Source organism: Arvicola amphibius, chromosome 6 (assembly GCF_903992535.2).
Source record: "Arvicola amphibius chromosome 6, mArvAmp1.2, whole genome shotgun sequence".
Classification (NCBI taxonomy): domain Eukaryota; kingdom Metazoa; phylum Chordata; class Mammalia; order Rodentia; family Cricetidae; genus Arvicola; species Arvicola amphibius.
This window is the reverse complement of record NC_052052.2, coordinates 123,313,337-123,340,066: the sequence shown is the minus strand read 5'-3', so window position 1 is coordinate 123,340,066 and position 26,730 is coordinate 123,313,337. Positions and strand designations below refer to the sequence as shown.

At 43.5% G+C, this 26,730-nt stretch overlaps 6 protein-coding genes across 6 annotated transcripts in view; 3 read left to right on the top strand and 3 right to left on the bottom strand.

Moving 5' to 3' along the window:
• LOC119817094 overlaps positions 1-26,730 on the top strand; it is a 35,723-nt gene that overhangs the window by 6,175 nt on the left and 2,818 nt on the right. Inside the window, exons 2-4 of the mRNA XM_042055324.1 lie at positions 15,260-15,282; positions 16,308-16,325; positions 25,479-25,886. Of these exons, the coding sequence (XP_041911258.1) occupies positions 15,260-15,282; positions 16,308-16,325; positions 25,479-25,886 (449 nt within the window). The remainder of the gene's footprint in view (positions 1-15,259; positions 15,283-16,307; positions 16,326-25,478; positions 25,887-26,730) is intronic.
• Positions 13,370-13,681, bottom strand: LOC119817369 (histone H4). Its single transcript, XM_038334568.1, has one exon. The coding sequence runs from the start codon at positions 13,679-13,681 to the stop codon at positions 13,370-13,372; it is 312 nt and encodes a 103-aa protein (XP_038190496.1).
• LOC119817354 (histone H2A type 1-E-like) lies at positions 14,612-15,007 on the bottom strand. Its single transcript, XM_038334551.1, has one exon. It carries the CDS (start codon positions 15,005-15,007, stop codon positions 14,612-14,614), a length of 396 nt encoding a protein of 131 aa, XP_038190479.1.
• Positions 15,283-15,699, top strand: LOC119817371 (histone H2B type 1-C/E/F/G/I-like). The gene has a single exon (XM_038334570.1). It carries the CDS (start codon positions 15,304-15,306, stop codon positions 15,682-15,684), a length of 381 nt encoding a protein of 126 aa, XP_038190498.1. The 5' UTR covers positions 15,283-15,303; the 3' UTR covers positions 15,685-15,699.
• Positions 23,376-23,756, bottom strand: LOC119817362 (histone H2B type 1-M). The gene has a single exon (XM_038334560.1). The coding sequence runs from the start codon at positions 23,754-23,756 to the stop codon at positions 23,376-23,378; it is 381 nt and encodes a 126-aa protein (XP_038190488.1).
• Positions 24,053-24,448, top strand: LOC119817355 (histone H2A type 1-E-like). Its single transcript, XM_038334552.1, has one exon. It carries the CDS (start codon positions 24,053-24,055, stop codon positions 24,446-24,448), a length of 396 nt encoding a protein of 131 aa, XP_038190480.1.

Here is a 26,730-nt window from a genome sequence, read left to right as displayed (position 1 = left end):
CACAGTCCTCAAGGTTATTGGCAAAAGCGGAGCAGGCAAACTTGAACTCAAATGACTTATAAGTCAGAATGGACTCCAGATGGAAACTGAGTAACACATGGCTCCCACAAAAGAACATGTTTTTTAAAAAGCTCACCCTCATTAAAAGCACGCCTTTAATCTCAACACACGGGAGTCTGAGGCAGGCCAGTCTCTGTGAGTTCGAGGTCAGCTTGGTCTACAGGAACTAGTTCCAGAACAGGCCCCAAAGCTACAGAGAAACCCTGTCTCACTCAAAACAAACAAACAAACAAACAAACAAACAGTCATACAGCTACACTGGGATTCTGAACATGAAGTATAGTAACTGGGTGGTTAGTAAAGACTTTCCATTGGCTTAAACCCATGACTGAACAGTCTTCTCTGGTAAATACCTCACAACCACCTTCTTCTTCTTCTTCTTCTTCTTCTTCTTCTTCTTCTTCTTCTTCTTCTTCTTCTTCTTCTTCTTCTTCTTCTTCTTCTTCTCCTTCTCCTTCTCCTTCTCCTTCTCCTTCTCCTTCTCCTTCTCCTTCTCCTCCTCCTTCTTCTTCTTCTCCTTCTTCTTTTCTGTCTTTTCTTTCTTTCAGAATGGGTTTCTCACTATGTAGCCTTGGCGACCTCAAACTCATAGAAGTCTGCCTGCATTTGCCTCCCCAGTTCTAGGAGCAAAGGCATAGTTCCTCATTCCCAGCCAAAGTCATCGTTCTTAAGTTCCTGATATATTGGAAGACATTTCACAAGATGTTTTTCTAAAGTTTGAGAGGACAATTTGAAAGTGAAAACAACGGAAAGAGTGTTGGTCAAGAAGGCATGCTTTAGCAAGGTGAGCTTAATGATGATAAATCAGCTCCTTCCTAAGTAGCTATTCCTGTGCTGATCTTGGGTGAAGCACTGTCTCTATTACAATCTACAAACTTTAAAACTGCTTCAAAGGAGGAGTTTGACAAGCATCTCTTTTACTGTCATTTTAATGTCTCAGAAAAACTCAATTACAAGTTGGAAATTTGTGCTATGGGCCTTTCGATAAGAATATGGAAAAGAAGACTCATAATAGAATAGAGCTTGTCTTGTTAATTCCTCCATGAATTGGCATTACCATTATGAAAAATAGCGATAACTATGTAGGTAGTATAGGATCAACGGTTCGGATGTTGACAGTCTTTCCAGGGCTTCTGATATATTTCCAAACATTGCAACGACAACACAACAACAATTACAGACAACAAAACACACGAAATTAATCTGCTACCATTTTTATATTGCAAGGATGTGTTATAGCTCTGGTTATAGCTCAGGTGGAGGAGTATGTGCCTGCCATGCATGAAGCCCTGAGTCTGATATTCAGAACTACAAAAACCAGATATGCTGGCTCACAGTTGTAATCCCATCACTCTGAAGGTGGAGGTGGGAGCATCAAGAATTAAAGTTGTGGCTTATAGTGCTCAGGAACACGTACTGTTCTTGTCCCAACCCCCCACTGGAAGGAAGTTTTACCTGGTCACAGGAGGTGGCCAGTTCAGGCTCCATAGCCCCTACCGCTAGGAGTTTTAGCTAGGGTCACCTTTATAGATTCCCATTGCACTAGATTTCTACGTGACCCCGAAATGCTCCCCTTTTCTGTTGCCTCTTCCAGTACACCCTTCTCCATATCCCAACCTGATCCCTCCTGTTCCCATCCCTACCTTCCTCCAGTCCACCTGTGAAATTTATTCTATTTCCCTTTCCCAAAGATATCCAAGAAACCCCTTTTGAGCCTTCCTTTTTGCTTAGCTTCTCTGGGTCTGTGGATTATCCCTTTACAGCTAATATCCTTTTATGAGCGAGTACATACCATATTTGTCTGTCTGGGTCTGGGTTACTTCACTCAGAATAATTTTTTTTTCTAGATTCATCCATTTGCCTACAAACTTCATGATTTCATTATTTTTAACTGCTGAGTAATACTCCATCGTGTAAAAGTATCACATTTTTAAAAATCCATTTATTATTGAGGGACATTCTGGCCGTTGCAAATAAAGCTGCTGTTAGCATAATTGAGCAGGTGTCCTTTGGTCATGATGGAGCAACCTTTAGGTCTACATCCAGGAGTGGTATAGCAGGAACTTAGGAAGATCTATTCCCAATACACACACAATGTGTGTGTGTGTGTATGTGTATGTATGTATGTATATATATATATATATGTATGTATGTACATGTATATATATTGATTTCCAAAGTGCATGTACAAGTCTGAATTCCCATCAGCAATATAGAACCTCCAGCTCCCTCTTGCTCTGCATCCTCTCCAGCATGAGCTGTTACTTTTGTTTTTGATCTTAGCCATTCTGACAGGTGTATGATGGAATCTCAGAGTCATTTTGATTTGCATTTCCCTAATGCCTAAGGATGTTGGATGTTTAAGTGTTTCTCAGTTATTTGAGATTCCTCTATTGAGAGTTCTAGGTTTAGATTCATACCCCATTTTTAGATTATTAGGTTCTTTGAGATCTATTTTCTTTAGTTCTTTATATTTTGGAAATTAACCCTCTGTCCAATGTAAGATTGGTGAAGATATTTTTCCAATCAATGGGCTGCTATTTTGTCTTATTGATGATTTCCTTTGCTATACAGAAGCTTTTCAATTTCATGAGGTACCATTTATGAAGTGCTGATCTTATTGTCTGTGCAACTGGTCTCCTATTCAGGAAGTTGTTTCCTATGCCAATGCATTTATGGCTACTCTCACTTTCTTTTCTATCAGGTTTAGTGTTTCTGGATTATGTTGAGGTCTGGATGCACTTGGACTTGAGTTTTGCTCAGGGTGATAGATATGGATATATTTGCATTCTTCTATATTTGGACATCCACTTATGCCAGTACCAATTGTTGAAGATGCTTTCTCTTTCCATTGTATAATTTTGACTTCTTTATGAAACAAAAATCAAGGGTTCATAGGTGTGTGGATTTATGCCTGGGTCTTTGATTCTATTCCATTAATCCACATATATGTTTTTATGCCAATACCATATGGTTTTTATTACTATAGCTCTGTAGTAGAGTTTGAAATCAGGGATGGTGATGTCTCTGGAGGTTCTTTAATTATACATGATTGTTTGAGCTATTCTGGGTTTTTTGTTTTCCCCTATGAAGTGGAGTATTGTTTTTTTCAAGGTTTGTAAAGAACTGTGTTGGGAATTTGATGGTGACTGCACTGAATATGTTGATTGCTTTTGGTAGGATGTTTATTTTTACTATGTTAATCCTACCAATCCATGAGCACAGGGAAGATCTTTCCACCTTCTGAGGTTTTTTAGTTTTTTCTTCCAAGACGTGAAGTTCTTGTCATAAAGGTCTTTCACTTTCTTGTTTAGAGTTAACACAAGATATTTTACATTATTTGTGGCTATTGTGAAAGGTCTTGTTGTCCTGATTTCTTTCTCAGTCCTTGTGTCATTTGTATATAGGAGGGCTACTGATTTTTTTTTGAAGTTAATCTTGTATGCAGCCACTTTATTGATGGTATTTATCAGCTGTAGGAGTTCCCTGATAGAAGTCTTGGGGATCCTTATGTAAACTATCATATCATCTGCAAATAGTGAGAGTTTGGCCTCTTTTTTCCAATTTGTATTCCCTGCATCTCCTTTAGTTGTCTTATTGCTCTAGCTAAAATTCAGGTACTATGCCGAATATATATGGAGAGAGGGCAACCTTGTTTTGTTCCTGATCTTAGTGGAATTGCTATGAGTAGGTCTCCATTTAATTTGATGTTGACTATCAGCTAGCTCTGTATTACCTTTATTATGTTTAGGAATGTTCCTTGTATACCTGATCTCTCCAAGACTTTTATAATAAAGTGGTGTTAGATTTTTGTCAAAAACTTTTCCAGCATCTAATGAGATGATCTTTTTTATTTATTTTATTTTAGTTTGTTTATGTGGTGGATTACATTTATAGTTTTTCATATGTTGAATCATCCCTGCATTTCTGGGATCAAGCCTACTTGATGGTGGTAGATGATATTTTTGATGTGTTCTTGGGTTCAGTCTGTCAGTATTTTATTGAGTATTTTTACCATCAATGTTCAAGAGGTAAACAGGTAAGTAATTCTCCTTCGTTGAGCCTTTGTGTGGTTTGGGTACCAGGGTAACCGTGGCCTGATAACATAAGTTTTGAGATGTTTCTTCTGTTTCTATGTTGTGGAATAATTTGAGGATTATTTGATATTAACTCTTCTTTGAAAGATTGATAGACTTCTGTGATAAAACTATCTGGCCTTGTTTGTTTTGTTTTGTTTTTATTTTTTTGTTGGGAGACACTTAATGACTGCTTCTATTTCCTTAGAGGTTATAGGTCTATTTAAATTATATATTTGATCCTCATTTAACTTTGATAAATAAGTATTATCTATCAAGAAATTTTGTCCATTTCTTTTAGATGTTCTAGTTTTGTAGAGTACAGTCTTTTGAAGTATGTCCTAATGATTGTCTGGATTTCCTCAGTGTCTTTTGTTATACCATCTTTTTTCTTTCTGATTTTGTTAATTTAGATATTCTCAGTCTGCCTTTTAGTTAGTTTAGGTAAGGGTTTATCTATCTTGTTGATTTCCTCAAAGAATCAACTCTTTGTTTCATTGATTCTTTGTATTGTTCTCTTTGTTTATATTTTATTGATTTCAGCCCTCTGTTTGATCATTTTCTACCTACCATCTACTCCTCTTGCTTGCGTTTGCTTCTTTTTGTTCTAGAGTTTTTACTTTTGCTGTTAAGTTGCTAGTGTGAGATTTCCCCAATTTCTATATGCAGGCACTTGGTGCTAGAAACTTTCCTCTTGGCAAAGCTTCCATTATGTCCCATAGGTTTGGGTACATTGTGCATTCCTTTTCATTGAATTCTAGGAAATCTATAATTTATTTCTTTATTTCTGCTTTGACTCAGTGGTCATTCAGTATAGAGTTGTTCAGTTTCCATTAGTTGTTAACCTTTCTGTTGTTTCTGTCATTGTTGAAATTCAGCTTTAATATGTAGCAGTCTGATAACATGCAGGGGGCTATTTCAATTTTTTTGTATCTATTGAAACTTGTTGTGTGACTGAGTATGTGTTCAGTTTTGGATAATGTTCCATGAGGTGCTGAGAAGAAGGTATATTCTTTTGTGTTTGGGTAAAATGTTCTGTAGATGTGTGTTAGGTCCATTTGGTTCATGATGTCCGTTGTTTTTCTGTTTAGTTTATAGACACAAACATAAACAGTAATGAGAAGGTGGACTGAAGTCTCCCACGATTCACATGTGAAGGGCAACAGGTTGTAGTGAGAAACGGCAGGGCTGTGTCCCACCACCCGCCGGCCGCCGGCTAGCTTTACACCCGAAATAATTACACGGAAACTGTATTCTTTTAAAACACTGCCTGGCCCATAGTTTCAGCCTCTTATTGGCTAATTCTCACATCTTCCTTTAACCCATATTTAGTAATCTGGGTAGCACCACGAGGTGTGGCTTACCAGGAGAGATCTTAACCTGCGTCCATCTCGGAGAGGAGCAGCATGGAGACTCACTATGGCGAATGCCTGAAGCGTCTCCCCAACTCTACTTCCTTGTTCCCACAATTCTGTTCTGTCTACTCCACCTACCTAACTCTCTGTCTCTTAAAGGGCCAAGGCAGTTTTCTTTATTAATTAACCAATGAAAGAAACATAGACAGATAACTCTCCTCCATCATTTCCCCTTTTTCTGTTTAAACAAAAAAGAAAGGCTTCAACTTTAACATAGCAAAATTACATATAACAAAACAGTTATCAAGCAAGTATTACAGTTACAATATTTAAATCTATTTTATCTTTTATCATAACTAAGGAAAGCTATAACTATCTATTTATTCTTCAACTCCATCAAAGACTCCAGAAGGATATAATGCTACCTAAGTAAACAAGAAATAAGTAACTTATAAAACTCTAGAAATGACAGAGACAACTCGCTGCCTGGACAGTCACCCAAAGTTCCTCTGTACCGTTGGGGCATCTATCTTCAGCCTTCAGGCCCATAGTGTCCAGCAGACTTTTTCATGAAGCAGGAAATTCCAAAGACAGTTCAGTCACTTTCTGCTGTGTCCTGCAGAACGTCTCGCAGACTCTTTCATGAATCAGGAACCCCGAAAGACCATCTCACCTTTAGGCAAGTTCAGCAGTCCTGTCTCTGCGGGTTTTTTGTGTCCAGTTTATGCAACAGTCCAGCCAAGAGCAGTTTCTTGCCCAAATGGCTAACAAACTCCATAAGTAGCCTCTTCGATGCCCATCTTCCTCTCGAAGTAGATTGGTGCTGCCAGGAGCAGACGTGTCTCATTGTCATGAAAAACCCTAAGTTATTAAAACATTAAATGCCATATTCTGCAGTCTTTGAAAGATATGAAGAATGTCTATCTAACTGAAATATATCTCTACATATCTAGAAAATCTAATAACATGACTACAAGCTTAACTATTATCAATGATTATCCATTAACAACCTATATTTCCTAATTATACATTACAGTTTTTAAAATGAACTACAATCACAATAGCTTAATCAAGATCAGAAATACATATACATATAACAAAATTGACCTTAAAATCTATACCAATGCAAATTATTCATATCTATATCATCTCCCCCTTTAAATGTAAAAGAACATTTATAAGCAATATTTGGGAAAATGGGCGCAGTTATTTCTCTCCAAACTGCTTTGTGCTGAATGGGGGCGCTGTTATTTAGGTCTTTTATGGTATAACCTGTGTGCTAGGTTCCTCTCAGTTGGCAGTTGAGTGAAGTAATTTTTTGAAGATGTTCACAGCAACCTTTCAGGAGGGCGTGGTCTATCATACCATATTGGGATAGAAGCAATCCACAGAGTCTCGTCCTCTGTGAAAACAAAAGAAGAAACTCTTTTCCAAAGCATCATGTTCTTAAATCCAAATCCTGAAGTCATACCATTAAGATGTCCATTTTGGTCTAGACTGGCAGCCCATATAATGAAATGTCTCTCTGTATTTAGCTCCTTTACAGTCAAAAAAATCAAAGAAAACACAACAAAATACATAATCCAGACTCTCTGTGAATTTTCCATTTTTACGTGGCTTATTTTTACTCTATCACTTTACTTCTTTTAATCTATAACTATCTGTACTCTGTCTCTTTAAAGACTTTACCCTTTTTTTTTTAAAGGCATTAACTTTATTTTCTATATTTTTTCTTCTCTTTCGCTCTCAAGCCTACGTACATTTATCCAACATTGTGACCCAGTTAAAGGCCTTCTATGTCTGAATCTTTCCTATTGTGAATCTGTAATTTTTTTACTATCCAGGAGCACTTTTGTTTTGTGCTTTTAAATCGCTACACACTTAAGAATCTAAGCTGTGACATTCCTAGGTCAAAAACAGGTACTGCAGGCTTGCCACGCCCAGTCCAACATAGCTGAGCCGCTTGTGACTCTGAATCGGTTGCAGCTCTGAGCTGCAGAGCTGCGGGCTGCTCTGGATGTTGGCTCCACCTCTCTCCAATTTCAAAATGGAGGATGTACCATTTTCTACTAGCTCTGGGGCCGCCAGGTAGGAGCCGCACTCAGCACTTTAACTCTGAGACTGAGCGTGCAGCACAAAAACTCTTTTCATCCAAGTTACAGCCAAATCTGACATGCAGAGCACTGCGCAGTCTGAAAACATCTCTCTGTATTGTGGCAGGAATCCGCCATGCTCTTCCACCTGCCTAAGCCTGATTCTGCCATCTGCCCAGGTGCAGGCGGGGATCTCTGAGCCTTTGGACCAGTCTCAGTGCACTCTCCTTCCGATCCCACGCGGGAACACAAATATCCAGTCCTATAAAAGCCATTGAAATGCTTTAAAGCCAGAGTTCGCGCTGGCGGCACAGCACAAGGAAGGTGCGTTTTAAAATGACTCAGCTTTTTCTCTGCCGCTATTGCCGAAACAGGAAATCTCTCTATGGCACGTCCTAGCAAATAGCAAAAAGCTGTGTTAAACTCTCTCTCTCTCCTTTATTTAAAGCTTTTTCAGGTTTTTACGTGGATTTGGTCACCACGTTGGAGCGCCAATCTGTAGTGAGAAACGGCAGGGCTGTGTCCCACCACCCGCCGGCCGCCGGCTAGCTTTACACCCGAAATAATTACACGGAAACTGTATTCTTTTAAAACACTGCCTGGCCCATAGTTTCAGCTTCTTATTGGCTAATTCTCACATCTTCCTTTAACCCATATTTAGTAATCTGGGTAGCACCACGAGGTGTGGCTTACCAGGAGAGATCTTAACCTGCGTCCATCTCGGAGAGGAGCAGCATGGAGACTCACTATGGCGAATGCCTGAAGCGTCTCCCCAACTCTACTTCCTTGTTCCCACAATTCTGTTCTGTCTACTCCACCTACCTAACTCTCTGTCTCTTAAAGGGCCAAGGCAGTTTTCTTTATTAATTAACCAATGAAAGAAACATAGACAGATAACTCTCCTCCATCAACAGGTGATTTAAGATTTAGTAATGTTTCTTTTCCAAATGTGGGTGTCCTTGCATTGGGCACAGATATTGAGAACTGAAACGTCATCTTTGATCAGTATGAAGAGTCTTTCCCCATCTCTTTTGATTAATTTTGTTTTGAAGTCTATTTCGTTAGATATTAAAACACAAGATTGTTTCTTAGGGCCATTTGCTTAGAAAATATTTTTTAACCTTTCTTATGGTGATTATTTTCTTTATGCTATATCAAATGAAGCTTGCTTGAAGATCAGAGAGCGAAGCTAGCCATTAGTGAACCATCAATGTCTGGAGGTCTGTACTGACAGACAGGAAGTGATGTGACTGATTGGAGAGAGGTACAGAAGGTGAGAGGAGACAGGAGCTCATCCTCTGTTTGGGCTGAGAGTAGCAGAGGTACGATCTCTAGTGGCTGGCTGCTCCATTTCTCTCATCTTTCAGCTTTCACCCCCTAATACCTGACTCCAGGTTTTATTGTTAATACCAATTAGAACTCATGCAACACTTCTTACTCTGAAGTAATATCTACCTTTGATATTGAGGTGTGTTTCTTACATGCAGCAGAAGGATGGATCTTGTTTTCACATCCATTCTGTTAGTCTGTCTTTTTATTGAGAAATTTCATCCATTGATACTGAGAGATATCAGTGACCAATGATTGTTAATTTTTGTTATTTTGTTGTAGTTGATGGTGTTAGATTTTGTGTGTGTGTGTGTGTGTGTGTGTGTTGCCCTGCCTCGATGGAGACCCTAGAGGGGGAGTGAGAATGGGATGAGACGAGAGGCACAAGAGATGGAGACAAAACAGGATTCTGATCAAGTCTCGTTTACTCAAGGGAATAATCCAGGTAAATATAGGGTAAGGGAAAGGAGGAAATTCTCCTTGTGTATATGGGTAACTAAGCAACTTACTAGGCAACCTAACCACGGTCTAATGGTCAGGTGGAAAGTTTCTAACTGCAACATGCAGAAAAGTCAGAATGTTCAGAACACGTGAACAATGGAGCAATAACTCCTTGCAGAGTTAGTATTTGACAGATCAGAATAGTAGGAGAAGCCAGGCACAACAGCATGGGTGAAACTGATCCAGGGAGCAGGAAGTCTCCCACAGGGTGTGTATGTGTGTTTTTCTTTTTGGGTTTTGCTGGTGTGAGATCATCTACTGACTGTGTTTTTCTGGGTGTAGTTAACTTCCTTGGATTGGAGCCTTTCCTTCTGTAGGGCTGGATTTGTGGAGAGATACTATTAAATTTTGACTTTTTCATGAAATATTTTGTTTTCTCCATCTATGGTGATTAAAATTTTTGCTGGGTATGTATGGTCTGGTATCTGTGGTCACTTAGAGTATACAGCACATCTGTCCAGGCCCTCTGGCTTTTAGTCTCCATTGCGAATTCAGGTCTAATTCAAACAGGTCTGCCTTTATATGTTATTTGGCCTTTTTTCCTCTTGCAGTTTTTAATATTCTTTGTTTTGTGTTTCGTATTTCAATTATTATGTGGCAACAAGATCTTATTTTCTGGTCCAATCTATTTGGTGTTCTGTATGCTTATTGTATCTTTATAGAGATGTAATTCTTTAGGTTAAGAAAATTTTCTTCTATGGCTTTGTTAAAAATATATTCTAGGCCTTTGTGCTGGGAATCTTCTTCTATTTCTATTATTCTTAGGTTTGGTCTTTTTGTACTATTCCAGGTTTCCTGGATGTTTTATGTTGTTGGGAGCAGTGAGACCCCAGATCCTGAATTTCTTGTAATCCCCTGATCTGAGTGCCTACAGCTGCTCTGAGCAGCAGACCTTCAGCATTCCTAATGGCAGAGTGGTTTCTGATGGGTTTGGCTGGGGCGTGGCTATCTCTATATAATCTGCCCCTGAACACAATAAAGGGGGCATTCTTGGGGAATTCAAGGATGACCCATGTCGTCTCTCTGTCTGTGTGTGTCTGTGTATTTTAACCTCCAGCCCCTTGCCCAAAGCTCGGTAACAGGGTTCAAGTGCACTGAATGCAGACACGGGGACGCGGTGCGCGGCATTATGTTAGAAATTTTCTTTGATTGATGTATTTCTTCTAGTGTGTCCTCAATCTCAGATTATCTATCTCATCTCTTGTCTTCTATTGGTAATGTTTGCATCTTTAGTTTCTGTTCACTTACCTAGATTTTCCATTTCCAGAGTTCCCTCAATTTGTGTTTTCCTTACTTCTAATTTTTCCATTTTTAGGTCTTAAACAGTTTTATTCATTTCCTTGATTTTCTTGACATTTTTAAAGGGATTTAATGATTTCTTTCAGTTTTTGGATTGTCTTTCAATTTCCTTAAGTGATTTATTCATTTCTCCTTTAAGGACCTCTATCATCTTCGTAAAGTTGGTTTTAAGGTTTTTGTCTTGTGCTTCAGCTGGGTTGGAATATTCAGGGCTTTGCTCAGTTGGATGGCTGAGGTCTGGTGGTGACATGTTGTCCTGATTGCTGTTGATTGTGTTCTTGTACCGACACTAGGTTAGACATGTGCATTTGGAGTGATTACTGGTTTAGGTGCTGATTTCTGGATTTGTAGTTGTTTTCTTCCTTGACTTCTCTTTCTTCTGTCATCTTCTGGCTAGAGTGATCTGAGCTTGAGTAGAGGGTCTCTGCCCAAGTTGGCTGACCTTCTGATGACTGGATGACCTCTGGTCCAGCAGGGCATTCCAGCCCAAGCTGGGACTAGAGTTGTGGCTAGAGATTGACTTACCTGGTTTTCAGGGAGTGGGCCAGGCTCAGGTGGGGTTTCACCAGAGGTATGGGTCAGGATATGGAGACAAGGAGAGGAGGGACGTTTTTGGCTATGCTAGTTGAGCATGGGCGGCTTGAGAGGCAGTGCTACCTGTGTAGGTGGAGGCTGCTTGTCTGTTTCCTGACTTCCCAGACCCGAAATAATCACACAGAAACTATATGAATTACAACACTGCTTAGCCTATTAGCTTAAGATTCTTATTAACTAACTCTTACATCTTAAATTAATCCATTCCTATTATTTTATATTTTACCATGAGTCTGGTGGTTTACCAGTAAGGTTCTGGCTGGTGGTAGCCTCATGTCTTTCTCCTTAGGTGGCTGCGTGGTGTCTCACTGACTCCACCTACTTTCTCCTCTAGCTCTGCTTGGCTTTACTCTACTAAACCATTGGCTGAAACAGTATCTTTAATAACCAATGGTAATAAAACATACTTATAGCATACAGGAGGAATCCTACATCATACCTGGTTTCAGGATACCAGCCTGGCCTCTGGTGGGGTAGGAGGTTTCTGCCAGGTAAACATTCTTACATATGAGTTTATTCTGGTGAAATTCCGGTTGTGATTTGCCCCTCTTTCTTTACACAACAGTTTTCACAATTGTATATGAGTATTTACAGAGTATGTCTTCTATAAAATGAAGAAGAAATGTAATGGGTGATCTGTGGTCGTTTGGGAAACTCCAAAAATAACTGAGATACAACTAATACTTTAATATTTCCATTATTTCAAAATGTGGTTTTTGATTGGGAAAGGGAGAGAGAGAGAGAGAGAGAGAGAGAGAGAGAGAGAGAGAGAGAGAGAGAGAGAGGAAAGAAATAGTTGTTATATCACAGGCCTGGAGGGTTAAGAGTTAACCTTAAGTGGTTAAGAGCATATACCAATACCTGAGCAGTTCCCAGTACCCATCAGGGGCTCATAACCTCCTGTACCCTGTGTTTAGGAATCTTATACCCCTTTCTTGTCTCCATGGACACCGGTGTATAGATAGACATGAATAAAAATAAGTCTGTCTGTCTTGAGACAGGGAGTCTCTACTTGCCCTTGCTATCTTGATACTCCCTACATAGACCTCACATTCGGAGCTCTGACTGCTGTGCATTCTTAGTGTTGATGCTAAGGACTTATTAAAGACATGCACCACCAGGCCCAGCTAATAGAAAATAAAAACAATCTTATATTTCCATTTGTTACATTCATTTAATGTTTCATTAGATCAGAAAATAAGCATTAGTAATTTTTAGATTCTTTTTCTTTTTTGGCTTAAGATGTGCTAGAACTTGACTTGTATTGTAAACCAGGCTGGCCTTGAACTCAGACAGAGATCAACTATCTCTTCAGTACAGAAGTGGTTGGGGGACTGGGGGTTTTGCTTTAATTTGTTTTTGGAGATAAAAGGGAAAAAAAAAGATATAAAATTAGAAGGCATTGAAGGACGGGTGCTGTTTAGTGCCTGGGCAGATGAGCTCTCCAAGGGACTAAATTAAAACAGAAACCGTGGAGTCTGAGAGTGTTAGAAAATGTTTACCCTGCATCTCACAGTGGCACACAGATGTCTCTTTCCCGAGAGCTGGGCTCGTTTTGCTCTCCTAATTGAGAGCATGTCATTAAGATCTGATGGCTGAGTGTCAACTGTTGGGCCCTATCTCGACATGTTACTCAGGTTAGTCGGTAGGGGGCCTCCTGCTGGAATGGCAGAGGGTACAAAGCAAGTTTTTCTGCAAAGGAAGCCACTGCTGTTGAAAGTTCTCATTAACGTATTAACGTCCCATCAGGTACTCATTAACCACATCTATGCCTAAAGACATTTGAACAGACGCTCACAAAGGCTACCTGCGGTCCGACATTCAACTGCACAAGTTCGATAAACACAAATGAATACAAGAGACGCCAGTCAACTAACCGCTATTACCACAGCAACACGAGGCACTCACTGTGGCTCAAGGACAGTCGGCAGCGGATTGTGCACCAGTTACAAGCGCTGGAAATGAGAGTTCAAAACAATGCTGCAGCTCTTCAGGGAAACAGGTGGTTGGCCCTGAAAAGGACCTTTGGGAAGCAATCGACAAAAGCTACTTAGAGAGCAGCTCAGCCGCCGAAGCCGTAGAGGGTGCGGCCCTGGCGCTTGAGCGCGTAGACCACGTCCATGGCGGTGACGGTCTTGCGCTTGGCGTGCTCCGTGTAGGTGACCGCGTCGCGGATCACGTTCTCCAGGAACACCTTCAGCACCCCGCGGGTCTCCTCGTAGATGAGGCCGGAGATGCGCTTGACTCCCCCGCGCCGGGCCAGGCGGCGGATGGCGGGCTTGGTGATGCCCTGGATGTTGTCGCGCAGGACCTTGCGGTGGCGCTTGGCGCCGCCTTTGCCCAGGCCTTTCCCGCCCTTGCCGCGACCAGACATGGCTAAATCGGAAGAAGAAAACCCGACTGACGGCATACCCGAGACAGCAAGGCTCTCTTATAGGGATTGTGCGGACCGGAGTGAAAACCGGAAGCGCAGTGGCGGGAACTGCCCGTGTCTGGGGGAGGGGCCCTCAGCGTCAATTTAACGCTACAGATTATAGACCGTAAGAAAACTAATCCCGCCCATTAAAATTTTTCTTTAGTATTATTTGTATAGGACCACGCTTACTTACTTGACATGTATCGAACAACGGAACAGTCAGGCGAGCAGTCAATGTTTTCGAGTTTTTAAAGAGCTTTTGAGTTGACCATTTTCGTTCAATGTAATAAACCCAAGATTTATTAGGCTTTTGTGCTTTATCCCAGCACTGTGGAGGCAGGGGCAGGTGGATGCCTAGCTCGGGGCCACGGTGAACTCAGGGAAAGACAGGGCTACAGCACTCAAAACCTGTATCGGAAGGTAACAACAAAATCCACAGGTTCAAAATTTAAAACTTAAAAGAGTGGCCACCTGAGTCGTACCACGACATTGTCAACACTTCTTTGACCTCTCCCCGCCCAGGTTGAAATAGGTGAAGTACATAAGAAAAAATAAAATTATGAATTCGTGGACTGTCTAATGCTAAACTCCAGATGGGAAGCTGAGAGGATAAAACTAGATGGGCTAAACCTCAATTTTATGTTGTATTTTATTTTGGAACAAAAGTCGTCTGGCCCTGACTGTAGCGTACTGAGAAAAAGGCGTGCAGCATCATCGCCGCACCGTTCCAGGAACATAAATCAGCAACAAGTTAAAGAAACACCACCTGTGAACTTGCACATATAAGTGTCACTGTATAAAAATGTTCAGCGCTTTAGGAGACATTGTAGATGGCTCTGAAAAGAGCCTTTGGGTCTGATGTTTCCGCAAGTTCTGATGGCCGTCAAATTACTTCCCCTTGGCCTTGTGGTGGCTGCTCTCGGTCTTCTTGGGCAGCAGCACCGCCTGGATGTTGGGCAGGACGCCGCCCTGCGCGATCGTCACGCGGCCCAGCAGCTTGTTGAGCTCCTCGTCGTTGCGGATGGCCAGCTGCAGGTGGCGCGGGATGATGCGCGTCTTCTTGTTGTCGCGGGCCGCGTTGCCAGCCAGCTCCAGGATCTCGGCCGTCAGGTACTCCAGCACGGCCGCCAGGTACACCGGGGCGCCGGCGCCCACCCGCTCCGCGTAGTTGCCCTTGCGGAGGAGGCGGTGCACGCGGCCAACGGGGAACTGCAGGCCGGCCCGGGAGGAGCGGGTCTTGGCCTTGGCGCGAGCCTTGCCGCCCTGTTTGCCGCGTCCAGACATCTTGAAGAAGAAACAGCAGTGAACAGCTGTGTAGACGAGAGCTGCAAGAGCTTGGGCCTTATAGTTTTCTCTAGGCGCGAAAAAGCACCCTTCCGATTGGCTGTCTTCTTCTTTTCATTTAGACCAATGGGGAGCATTTGTGACATCGCGTATTTCTATTGGGCCATATTCCAGATGACGTCACACAAATACCGCCCAATTAGAAGTGTGCTTTCCTAATCCTTATTTGAATAACGCCTTATAAAAAGGGAGGACCCGCGCCTCTCGCCGTTTCGGTTCTGCTAGACTTTGTCGCTATGCCTGAACCGGTGAAGTCCGCTCCCGCCCCGAAGAAGGGCTCCAAGAAGGCCGTTACCAAGGCCCAGAAGAAGGATGGCAAGAAGCGCAAGCGCAGCCGCAAGGAGAGCTACTCGGTGTACGTGTACAAGGTGCTGAAGCAGGTCCACCCCGACACCGGCATCTCTTCCAAGGCCATGGGCATCATGAACTCGTTCGTCAACGACATCTTCGAGCGCATCGCGGGCGAGGCGTCGCGCCTGGCGCATTACAACAAGCGCTCGACCATCACGTCCCGGGAGATCCAGACGGCCGTGCGCCTGCTGCTGCCCGGGGAGCTGGCCAAGCACGCCGTGTCCGAGGGCACCAAGGCCGTCACCAAGTACACCAGCTCCAAGTGAGCGCGCCCATCTCGCTCTTAAAACCCAAAGGCTCTTTTCAGAGCCACCTACACTTTTCAGCGAAAAAAGTTGTTACGCTCTTTTTGTCGGGGACGTGTGGTCGTCGAGTCCTTTTTCCTTTTTGCGTTCAGCCTATCTGAGACCCTATGGGTTTTCTGGCACTAAGTGTCTACAATGCTTCTGCCGAGACGCTCGGCCTCTTTTCCAAAAAGTGAAGGAAAACTAATAAGGCAAAGTCGGCTGGTAAGTCCCTGGTCGTCCGTTAGTTACTGAACCCAAGCTGAAAACTTGTTACCTAAGTTAAAAAAAGTATAGGCCAGCGAGTAAGGCAACTGCGGTCTTTTTCTTTAAAGGGCGTGATCTTCTGACAAAAATTTTGTGCCGGGAGAGATAGTATCAAATTGAACACGCGAGAACTAAGTAAATACTGCGTTTTAACCTGGGACTATCGTGCGGGAGTGGGTTCCGAGTGTTAAAAACCCTTTCTATCCACCATGTCCTTTCATTTTCTATTTTTCAGGACAGGGTTTCTTTGACCGTGGCTGTCTTGGAACTTGCTTGCTCTGTAGGAGGTCGGTTGCTGTGATTCATGGTGTGTGCCTTGAATACGGAAAAGGCCACAGGTAAATTCCGGGTCTTCCGTTTGTTTGTGTGTATCATAATCTCTGATTCTGGGGTCAGTGATTAGGACTGAACACAGCTGAAATTTGGGAGATTTGTAGATTTAGGTGGAAAGAGGCTTGAGCTCACATCAGATCTTCCCAAGCATATCTGGCAACTGATGTTGATTGTACTGGGATGCTACAGTCACTTTTTTTTTTTTTTTTTTTTTTTTTTTTGGTTTTTTGAGACAGGGTTTCTCTGCAGCTTTAGAGCCTGTCCTGGAGCTAGCTTTTGTAGACCAGGCTGGTCTCGAACTCACAGAGATCCGCCTGCCTCTGCCTCCCGAGACGCCTTTAATTACAGAGTCACTTTTGCCATCCGATAGCTCAAGTTTGGAAAAATGAGTTCCCAGGACATCCAGTTGGCAGGTGTGAAGCTTCATTCCAGAATAAAAGAAAATATGTCTTTGAGAGGATGCTTCAGTGGAAGGCACAGCTGAGCAAGGATTTCACTGCCCAACAGTATTCCCCAGAAAACTAGACAAAGCGTTCACTAACAATAGGAGGGCCTCAGGCACTGCGGGACTTCAGCCTCTTTGACCTTCTTGCCTTGCAAAATGTGAAATGTCAATTTTATGCTCCAGAGATGCAAAACACCCATGTATTGTCAACACCTGCCTCGAGAGGGCAGTAGAGTTTCATTGAAAACAATCTTTAACATCCCTGCAGTCAGCGGTGTCTCAGGGATGAGTTGTTTCCCCGAGGAAAATCTCGGTAGGAAGAGGAACCTGCTCGCCCTGTGGTGTAATGATTAGTGGTCTGAGTTTAGAATCCAGGGATCTGAGTTCAAATTTTGGTGTGATCATCTAGGTTTTCATTATTGAGTAATGTTATTCCCTGAAACTTACTTGTCCCTCAGTATTAAACAACCCCTAAATCTCACCACAGAGTTTCACAAGCAGGCCCACAGCCTGAAATTAATACTGCAGGGACCCTCCTCAATTGCTGGCAACCATGTTTTGGTCTGAGTGAGGGAGGGCACATTCTTGTCTCCTCCCTGGAGTGCACACATTTCTTTGCCTATGCATTGTTAACAGAGAACTGAACATTTTTTATGCACTGGGCTGTGATGTTCCACACTGCAGCAGAAAACTAATGAGTGTTTTGTATATTGAAATAGCAGCATTTAAAGATGGACATGTGGCCAACACCAGGGTTGCAAAGGGTAGGTGGCTAAGGACCGTACAGAGTGGGCTGAGCACCTCTAGGACCTCCAGCCATCTAGACCTTTCTGTCCTGTCCTGGTTCCTCTGCTTCTGATGGGACCTAACACTTCCTCTCACTACCTGGAAGTTGATCCATTTTAGTTTAGATTAATGTAAGTACGGGTTTTCTATGTTCCATAAACACAATTTATAAAATCGAGTACAGCATGCATGTAGTTGTCGATATCAATTGCATACCTAGCCTGTAATGCATATCAGGTACCCGTACTCTGAAGCCTCATTTCCAGCACACGTCTGAGTACCAGGCATGCAGCACTAGTGGGAAACATGATTCCTTGCTCTACCTGACTTTCTGTTTCATGGGGAGCGAATCCACAGATGGAGTTTCTGTTCTTTTTGTCCTGGAACTCACTCTACACCATGCTGGTCTTGAATTTACAGAGGTCCAGTAACCTCTGGGATTAAAGGCGTGTGCTACCACTGCCTAGCTTGGATTGTCTTTTCAAAGAGGAATTAATTCAAGGAAGAAAAATAAATTTAATTCGAGTTCATACTCGTAGAGAAATTATAAAGCTAATACAACCCTACTGTTTCACCTGAATGAGCCTGTCTTTGCCATTTGATTAGTCAGAAACAAACCAATATGAAGTAAACATGAATAGAGACATAAGACTGACAACTCCCAACACCTCCACATAGCAAGCTGGAGGCAATGGTGTATTTGCCGTTCAGAGGCTAGCAGCTCAGTACCTAGCAAGAGCAGACAACATTTTGAGTTTAATACCAGCAAGACAAAGTCTCGGCCCCAAAGCTGTCAGCACTGGAAGGCAGGCCCTCTTTGTGTGTGGTTGCTGCTGCTGCTGCTGCTGCTGCTGCTTTATTCGGCTCTGCAATTAGTTGGATGAAGCCCATTTCTATCTAGGAGGAGCATCTTCTTTCCCCTGGGTAAATGTTAAACTCATCTATGGACGAATGAAAAGTGCACAGGAAAACCCATGGTGATGTTTGGCCAGCTATGTGGCTATCTATCTCATTGCCCTGCCAAGAAGACATGTGACATTAACATACAACAGTTTGCTGAAGGAGAAAACAATATTTAAAAATAAGAAGAGAGCTGGAGAAACGCTCTGCTCTTGGACCCACATGTAATTCCCGGAAGCCAGATGATGACACACCCTGCTTGTCATTCCAGTTTCTGGGGGTGTGATGCCCTGCTTTGACTATTTGAGCTCTTGCAGCACATGGTGCACATATATACACTGAGGGACACAAACATACAGAAATAAAAATGAATAAAAGAGACATTATAAAGAAGAAAAGCCAGTGGTGGCTCATGCCAGCAGCATTGGGGACACTGAGGCAGGACGTCAAGACTAAACAGCAAAACCTTGCTTCCCCCTCCACAAAGAGGCTAAAAAGACCAGAGGGAGGAGGAAGAGAAATATTTTACTAACATGAGGCAAGAAAGCAATGTAATTTTTACATGTTGCCTATTAATTTTGCACTTGAGATACCTTCACATGGTTAAAAAATGTGGTTTGCCCCTTTTATTTTCTCAATTTCCCTAGTCACTCTTACTCTTTTGTTTGGGGGGAGGGTTCTTGGTTCTGTTCTGTTTTAAGACAGGGTCTTGCTATATATTCCAGGTTGGCCTCTAGCTCTCAGCAATCCTCCTGCCTCAGCAACCCATGCCAGAAGTACAGGCATGCATCACCACACTGTGCTCACCCCATCCTCAGTACAGGACATTAAATGCAGGACCTCAGGAATGCTAGGCAAGAACACAGATAGAATAATCACTGCCTGCTGGGTCTGGCTGTGAAGCAGAAGTCCTCTGAAGATGGTCGCCCCTGGTAAAAAGATGACCATGCCTTTTTGTTTTTGCTTTTCAGGTTTTTATTTGAGACCAGGCCTCCGGTAGCTCAGGCAGCCTTGACTTTAACTATCTGCCTTCACCGGCCATGTGCTGGGATTACAGGCATTTGCCCCAGTGCTAGGTTCTATGTGGTGCTAGGGATGGAACTTCTTGCAAGTCTTGTGCCAAATGAGCTTATAGGCCAGGCTGTCTTTAAGCTCACAGTGGTCATTTTATCTCAGCGTCTCAAAAGCTGACATCACAGGCCTGAGCCACCATGCCTTGTTTCTGATATTGTCTTAATTGAACTCCCAGACTTCAAGTCACTAGCCCTTCTTCCAATATGTATATCAGATTCCTCCCTCCTGGGAAGTCCCCTAACATCTCCGGACTGGCTCAGAAGGTAACCCTTTCACTGAAGATGTTCCTTTTCCTGGCCTCCATTAGCCATTCTGCCTTCTCAAACCCAATCACTTTGCTAGACATGTGTACTCTGTTTCCAAAATCCTGCCTAGGGAAGGTTTTCTGGGGCTGCTCCGTGTAAAGCTTTCTGAATCACCCACTGTTTTTTGTTTTTGTTTTTTCCTCAGCGGGCGGATAAATGTCTTTAGTACTTTCTAGGTTACTGCAATGCAAGTCTCATTCTAAGGGTCCTATGCCTGTCATCACAGGAATGTGTCCTCTGGTGAGGTGGCACAGTGCCTGGAGCTGGTTCAGGCTTATCTGGCAATCTTTCATCTCAGGGAAATTTATCTTCTGAGACTCAAACGTTTGCTTTTGTTGCTCTGATAAAACTCCGTGACCCAAAGTAACTTTGGAGAGGAATTGGTTTGTTCCATCCTCTGGGTTATGGTCCATGGTTGAGGGGAGTGGTATCTCAAATTCAAGCTAGGGATGGCAGAGCCTGCTCCGAGTCAACCTGAGCACCTGGAAGGGTGCGAGAGATGGAGGGAATGGCAGACCAAGGAAACTGAGACAGAGACACAGGATAGATTCCCGAGGTCTCTTGGCCAATGCCAAACAGCCCAGAGTTTATTTCAAGAACTTGTTTCTATACAGATTAAGGACAGAAAGCAGAACAAAGAGCTGTTCAGTCAGTTAATCACCTCCCTTCTCTGTCCTTGGAAGAACGAGCATGTAGGCTGCTATCTATTTAGTGCTAACTGCTAGAGGCAAGCACCTTTTTTTTTTCCATCTGGATGTGCCTTTGGCTGGCAGTCAGCAGCCTTTATCTCAGTAGATAATGTGTTCTTTCTCATGGGCAAAATGCTCTTTCCCATGGGCTTAATCAGACCATTCTCATAGCTCTCAAGGATACTGGAGCAGGCAGAGCAGGGAAGCCTGAACTTGAATGACTTTTAAATCTAAATGGACTCCAGATGGAAAATGAGCCACTTGTGGGCCACCACAGACATGCAGGCAGACACTAAAGCAAAGACCACAGAGAGATCCTGTTTTCTGACTTACTCCAATTCTTTGTACTATACCAGCTTTCTTAGACAACCTACAGCCAACTGGCCACGGTGGCACTGCCTAAAGTGAGCTTGGCTGCTTTACGCTAATGATAAATCAAGAAAATGTCCATCTGGCCAATCTGATGGAAGTAGTTCCTCGATCGAGGTTCCTTTTTTTCAGTGTGATTGCAGTTGATGTCAAGTTGACAAAAACTAACCAGTAAACGGTGGCAGTCCCCTTTCCCAGCTCACTGTCAAAGTATGCCCCTGCTGGGTGAATGCACACAGCCGTATTCCATGGACGATTGCAGTCCCATCATGGATGCATTTACCTTTCTTCTCTGAATGCTTTTACTTCCTACAGGGATGAAATAAACTGAGGATTTATTGCCTGTGTCCTTCCTTCATTCATCAAAAACGTGGGCTTTACCTATTATATAGTAGGCTCAGCACCAAGGATCCAAAATTTAAAAAGATGGGAATGACCGACTTCACGTCAAGGAATAAATTATTCCTTTCCACGGTATGAAGATGACAGCAAACACAATGGAAAGGGTGTTGCGGCTTATCTGGACCTTGAGGTTTGGAACTGTTAGGGAGGATAGCGTTCTAGAACCACGAGGAACAAACCTACTGATGTCCAGGTCCAGTGGAAGTGAAGAAAGGCCAGGTGCCCCTAATGAGGGCTGTGAAGGACATACTGGCTTAAATAAGTCAGGTCGAAATTGCACCTAATGAATGAGAAGGAGCTCAGAGAGCAGGCTCAGCAGTTGCTAGGATACCCAAGGCCGCTGATCACCAGCACAGAAGTGAGAGCAAAGGAGCCGAGATTCAGACAAAGGTAGGTTGGACTAAGGACTTGGTAGCACCTGAGTTGGGGCCCTCACAAGATTAAGGGAACTCCCTATGCTGTGATGCAGTAGTGAGGTGTGTTTCTCTTCCTTTTGCCCCTGAGACTAATAGTACATGTCCAAATCCAAGTATTTGTCTTTTCATATACATATATGAAGTGAAGGAATTTGCTAAATGCTACCCCAAATTATGTCTTTTGCACTGCTGACTGAGGACATTTGAGAAACATCAAATTCAGGGCGGGACTTGATTTGAATTTCCCTTAAATGAACAAAGGCAAATGTCTAGAAGTTACTACAATGTGGCTTTCTTTCAAATGTGCCTCAAGTACAGAGCGTCTCAGCAGATAAAGACTTGCTGCAAGTGATTTCCCAAGAGCATGCCCCAGGTCAGTTCCTTTCCACCGGTTTTCCAGTATTTTCTCCCTCCTCCACTGAAAAGCAATATAAACTTCGAGATATCTCTGAAGTGTAGGTATTCACTTTGCTTTCATGCAATAGATGTACACGCTTTTCTTTGGTTTCTCTGTTTATCGTCATCTACTTAATCATGGCACTCTGAGTAGAGAAGGAAAGTTTACCCTCCACAGGAATTGAGCTGAAATTCTTCTCTCTCTAAACTGCAGCTGATGGAGATGGATATCGATGAGGAAGGAGGCTTTCTCCTTAAGCCTCGCTACAGGGCAAGACTCCTCTCTCTTTCGCACATACACAAAATTGGGGGGGGGGAGAAGCCAAATAAGCGATCCCCAGAAAACCCAAACACAAATGAAGAAACAAATAGATGCAATTGTATTACATTCTAGGACAATTAATATTTATTTAATATTAATTTATTTAATAATGTAGTAAGTATTTCTTTTTCAGGATCATATTTTGATGGGTCTTTCAGTTTGGTTTCACCTCAGACAAGACTGAATTTATGTTGCGGCTTCAGTTTGGTCATTTTAATTTCCTCATCTTTAAAGGATGACAACAGATTTTGTCACACAATATAGAGATTAATGGGGATGATTAGGGAGAATGGTTCGGCTTTATTAACATCTCACTAGTCAGACAATTAGAAAATTATGAAAGTAACAAACCACTTATGAAAACGGAAAGTTTTTCTATTTTTCCAAGTGTTGGGTCGTTGTGAGACCAAGCCTGGTGATAGCTTTTAAATCCAGCTACTCATGACGTCTGAAGCAGTAAGATCCATTTAATTAGAACTAAATGGTGAAACCTGGTGTCAAAACAAACAAAAAAATCTCAGTGTAAACAAAACAAAGAAAATGGGACCCAGTCAAGGGAAGCTGCGTTCGACTATGCCTCTTACACCTTCACTGAGTATCATCTGCTAACATGCAGAGCTCTGGGCCCTAAAACCTAGCTCTAAGAGAAAAACGGGACTTTTTGAATAAAAGCTAGTATGTCTCAACTTTAGCAGTTATCAAGGGAACTTAAAAGTACTATATCACAACACGGACAAGACAGGGCAAATTTCTACTCTTCGTGGAATCTGAAATTTCAAATAAGAGTAATGTTAGTGCCGCGAGTGGCAGTTTTAGCACCGGGACCCAGGACAGACAAACATGAGCTCTTAAGCCTAAACAAGGTCAGTTATTGTTGCCAATCATTAGTTTAGAAGCAAATCAGCTCCTCTTTGAGAATGTATGTGGCTCTGAAAAGAGCCTTTGGGTTTAAGAGCGAGATGGGCGCGCTCACTTGGAGCTGGTGTACTTGGTGACGGCCTTGGTGCCCTCGGACACGGCGTGCTTGGCCAGCTCCCCGGGCAGCAGCAGGCGCACGGCCGTCTGGATCTCCCGGGACGTGATGGTCGAGCGCTTGTTGTAATGCGCCAGGCGCGACGCCTCGCCCGCGATGCGCTCGAAGATGTCGTTGACGAACGAGTTCATGATGCCCATGGCCTTGGAAGAGATGCCGGTGTCGGGGTGGACCTGCTTCAGCACCTTGTACACGTACACCGAGTAGCTCTCCTTGCGGCTGCGCTTGCGCTTCTTGCCGTCCTTCTTCTGGGCCTTGGTCACGGCCTTCTTGGAGCCCTTCTTCGGGGCGGGCGCGGACTTCGTTGGCTCAGGCATAGCGACAAAGTCTAGCAGAACCGAAACGGCGAGAGGCGCGGGTCCTCCGTTTTTATAAGGCGTTATTCAAATGAGGATTATGAAAGCACACTTCTAATTGGGCGGTATTTGTGTGACGTCATCTGTAATAAGGCCCAATAGAAATACGCGATGGCACAAATGCTCCCCATTGGTCTAAATGAAAAGAAGAAGACAGCCAATCGGAAGGGTGCTTTTTCGCGCCTAGAGAAAACTATAAGGCCCAAGCTCGTGCAGCTCTCGTCTACACAGCTGTTCACTGCTGTTTCTTCTTCAAGATGTCTGGACGCGGCAAACAGGGCGGCAAGGCTCGCGCCAAGGCCAAGACCCGCTCCTCCCGGGCCGGCCTGCAGTTCCCCGTGGGCCGCGTGCACCGCCTCCTCCGCAAGGGCAACTACGCGGAGCGGGTGGGCGCCGGCGCCCCGGTGTACCTGGCGGCCGTGCTGGAGTACCTGACGGCCGAGATCCTGGAGCTGGCTGGCAACGCGGCCCGCGACAACAAGAAGACGCGCATCATCCCGCGCCACCTGCAGCTGGCCATCCGCAACGACGAGGAGCTCAACAAGCTGCTGGGCCGCGTGACGATCGCGCAGGGCGGCGTCCTGCCCAACATCCAGGCGGTGCTGCTGCCCAAGAAGACCGAGAGCAGCCATCACAAGGCCAAGGGGAAATAAGTCCCTTACATTTCCCAAAGGCTCTTTTCAGAGCCACCCACTCCGTCTTTTAAAAGAACTGAACATTTTCGTGTATAGCTTACTCAAGAGTGTTACTATAACTTCACCTATGGATTTATAAACCGTTGTTTTGGAGGCTACAGTTTTCCTCTGGCTATTGTCAAATAGTTCCAGTTTAGAATTGACCTAGTACTTTCCACACTAGAAACAGGGTTTTCAGTAAATATGGATTGGAAGTAATCAGTTTGATCTGAATGCTTTTTGTTTCTAATTTTCTTGTTTAATGTTCCCCTACACATTCATAACTCCTCACATATGATTAAAGTCAGTTTTTCCTAAGATTTTGTAAGAGCATGCCAATTTGAGTTATTGTTTACAGTGGGGTTATTTTACATATATTAACCGATGAAAATTTGAAATTGTGTAGAGGTTTGAGATATGCATGGACCTGAAGGTGGCCACTTGCCATTTTTTAATAATGTGAGTTGGAAACTTGATAGACCCAAAATTGATATGAATTTTTAAGATCAAAAACAAAAGTAAAACGTTTGAGAGCATACTAATTACGAGCGACAACTGCGAGGAAACATTCCCTGGCATATTGATTTTCCGTTGTAGTGTACTTAGGAAGAACTGTCACTTGCACTTAAGTCAACTGGAAAAAGCATGTATGAAAACGTAATCAGGAGGAATAAACAGCCCATAGGTCACCAAGGGTATCAGGATTTGCAAACATTTCTTTGAAACTAGATCCCTTACTATATAATTTAGACTGTTCTCCACCAGGATGCGATTCTCCTGCCTCAGTTTCCCGACTGACGGGTGTACTGGTTTAAGATTCTAACATCTACATTCAGACGTTAAGTGAAGGACTCGAAAAAAAAAAAAAAAAAGCCAACGCGCGTGCACAGTTGACCAATACATTTATAGTTGAGTGGGCTGGGCCCAGTGTACTCTCGTCCAATCAGCTTCAGATTCTGATTATAAATACTCCTTCAGCAGAGTGCATTCTTCAATACTTCGTTGTGAGGACATGGCTCGTACAAAGCAGACCGCTCGCAAGTCCACCGGCGGCAAGGCCCCGCGCAAGCAGCTGGCCACCAAGGCTGCCCGCAAGAGCGCCCCGGCCACCGGCGGCGTGAAGAAGCCGCACCGCTACCGTCCCGGCACCGTGGCTCTGCGCGAGATCCGGCGCTACCAGAAGTCCACCGAGCTGCTGATCCGCAAGCTGCCGTTCCAGCGGCTGGTGCGCGAGATCGCGCAGGACTTCAAGACCGACCTGCGCTTCCAGAGCTCGGCCGTCATGGCGCTGCAGGAGGCGAGTGAGGCCTACCTGGTGGGTCTGTTTGAGGACACCAACCTGTGCGCCATCCACGCCAAGCGCGTCACCATCATGCCCAAAGACATCCAGCTGGCCCGCCGCATCCGCGGGGAGAGGGCTTAAGTTTTCTCTGGCGTGTTCTTCCCCAAAGGCTCTTTTCAGAGCCACCACATTTCTCACTAGAGAGCTTGATTCCACTAAGCGTCCCAGGATAGCAACTGTCTTTGGAAGGTAGACTTAGTTTCCCTTAAAAATAAGATTTAGTTCATAACCTTCGGTGGCACAGGAATGGCAGGTATTAGCCATTAAAATTACTGATTTCTCTAACCTACAGTTCTAAAAGTTGACAACAGTGGTACTGAAAAGCACTAGGTTATCTGGACGCTTATTGAAAGGTATCAAGTCAGCAGGATCTATTCGGATATGTGATACACAAAAGGTAGTAGCCAGACTGTTTGCAACTCAGGTTCTCACGTCGAAAATGTTCGTGTATGTGCTTGTTTGTTTCAAGTAAATTCTACGAAGTAGACTGGAGGCTCGAAATGCTTCATCCAGGATTTGACCAGTGCTTGTAGGGCAATTGCTGCAAGGCCTGTCGGTCCACGTTCTTGACCTGTGTGCGGCGGACTCCTCACAGGTATGGAATGGGGCGTTGCAAAAAAGAATAAACTTTCTTAAACCAATGTTCCGCTTTTGTGAACTGCGATTCTAGTTTCTGCTTCCTGCTCTATTGAAGAGGAATTCGGTCTGGTAACTAGATTTGGGAGAAAAGACAGGAGAGTGGGGGATGCCAAGGACTTCTTTCCCGGGCCCTCCACTCTCTTTCAGTACTGATCTCTGAACCTCATCTAGGAGAATATTACCAAAATAAGCCACGGTCACCAAAACTACCTACCTTTCAAAATGCCTTGCACAGGGTACTTAATATTTGACCCTAAGTATATTATTTAGATATAAGGAT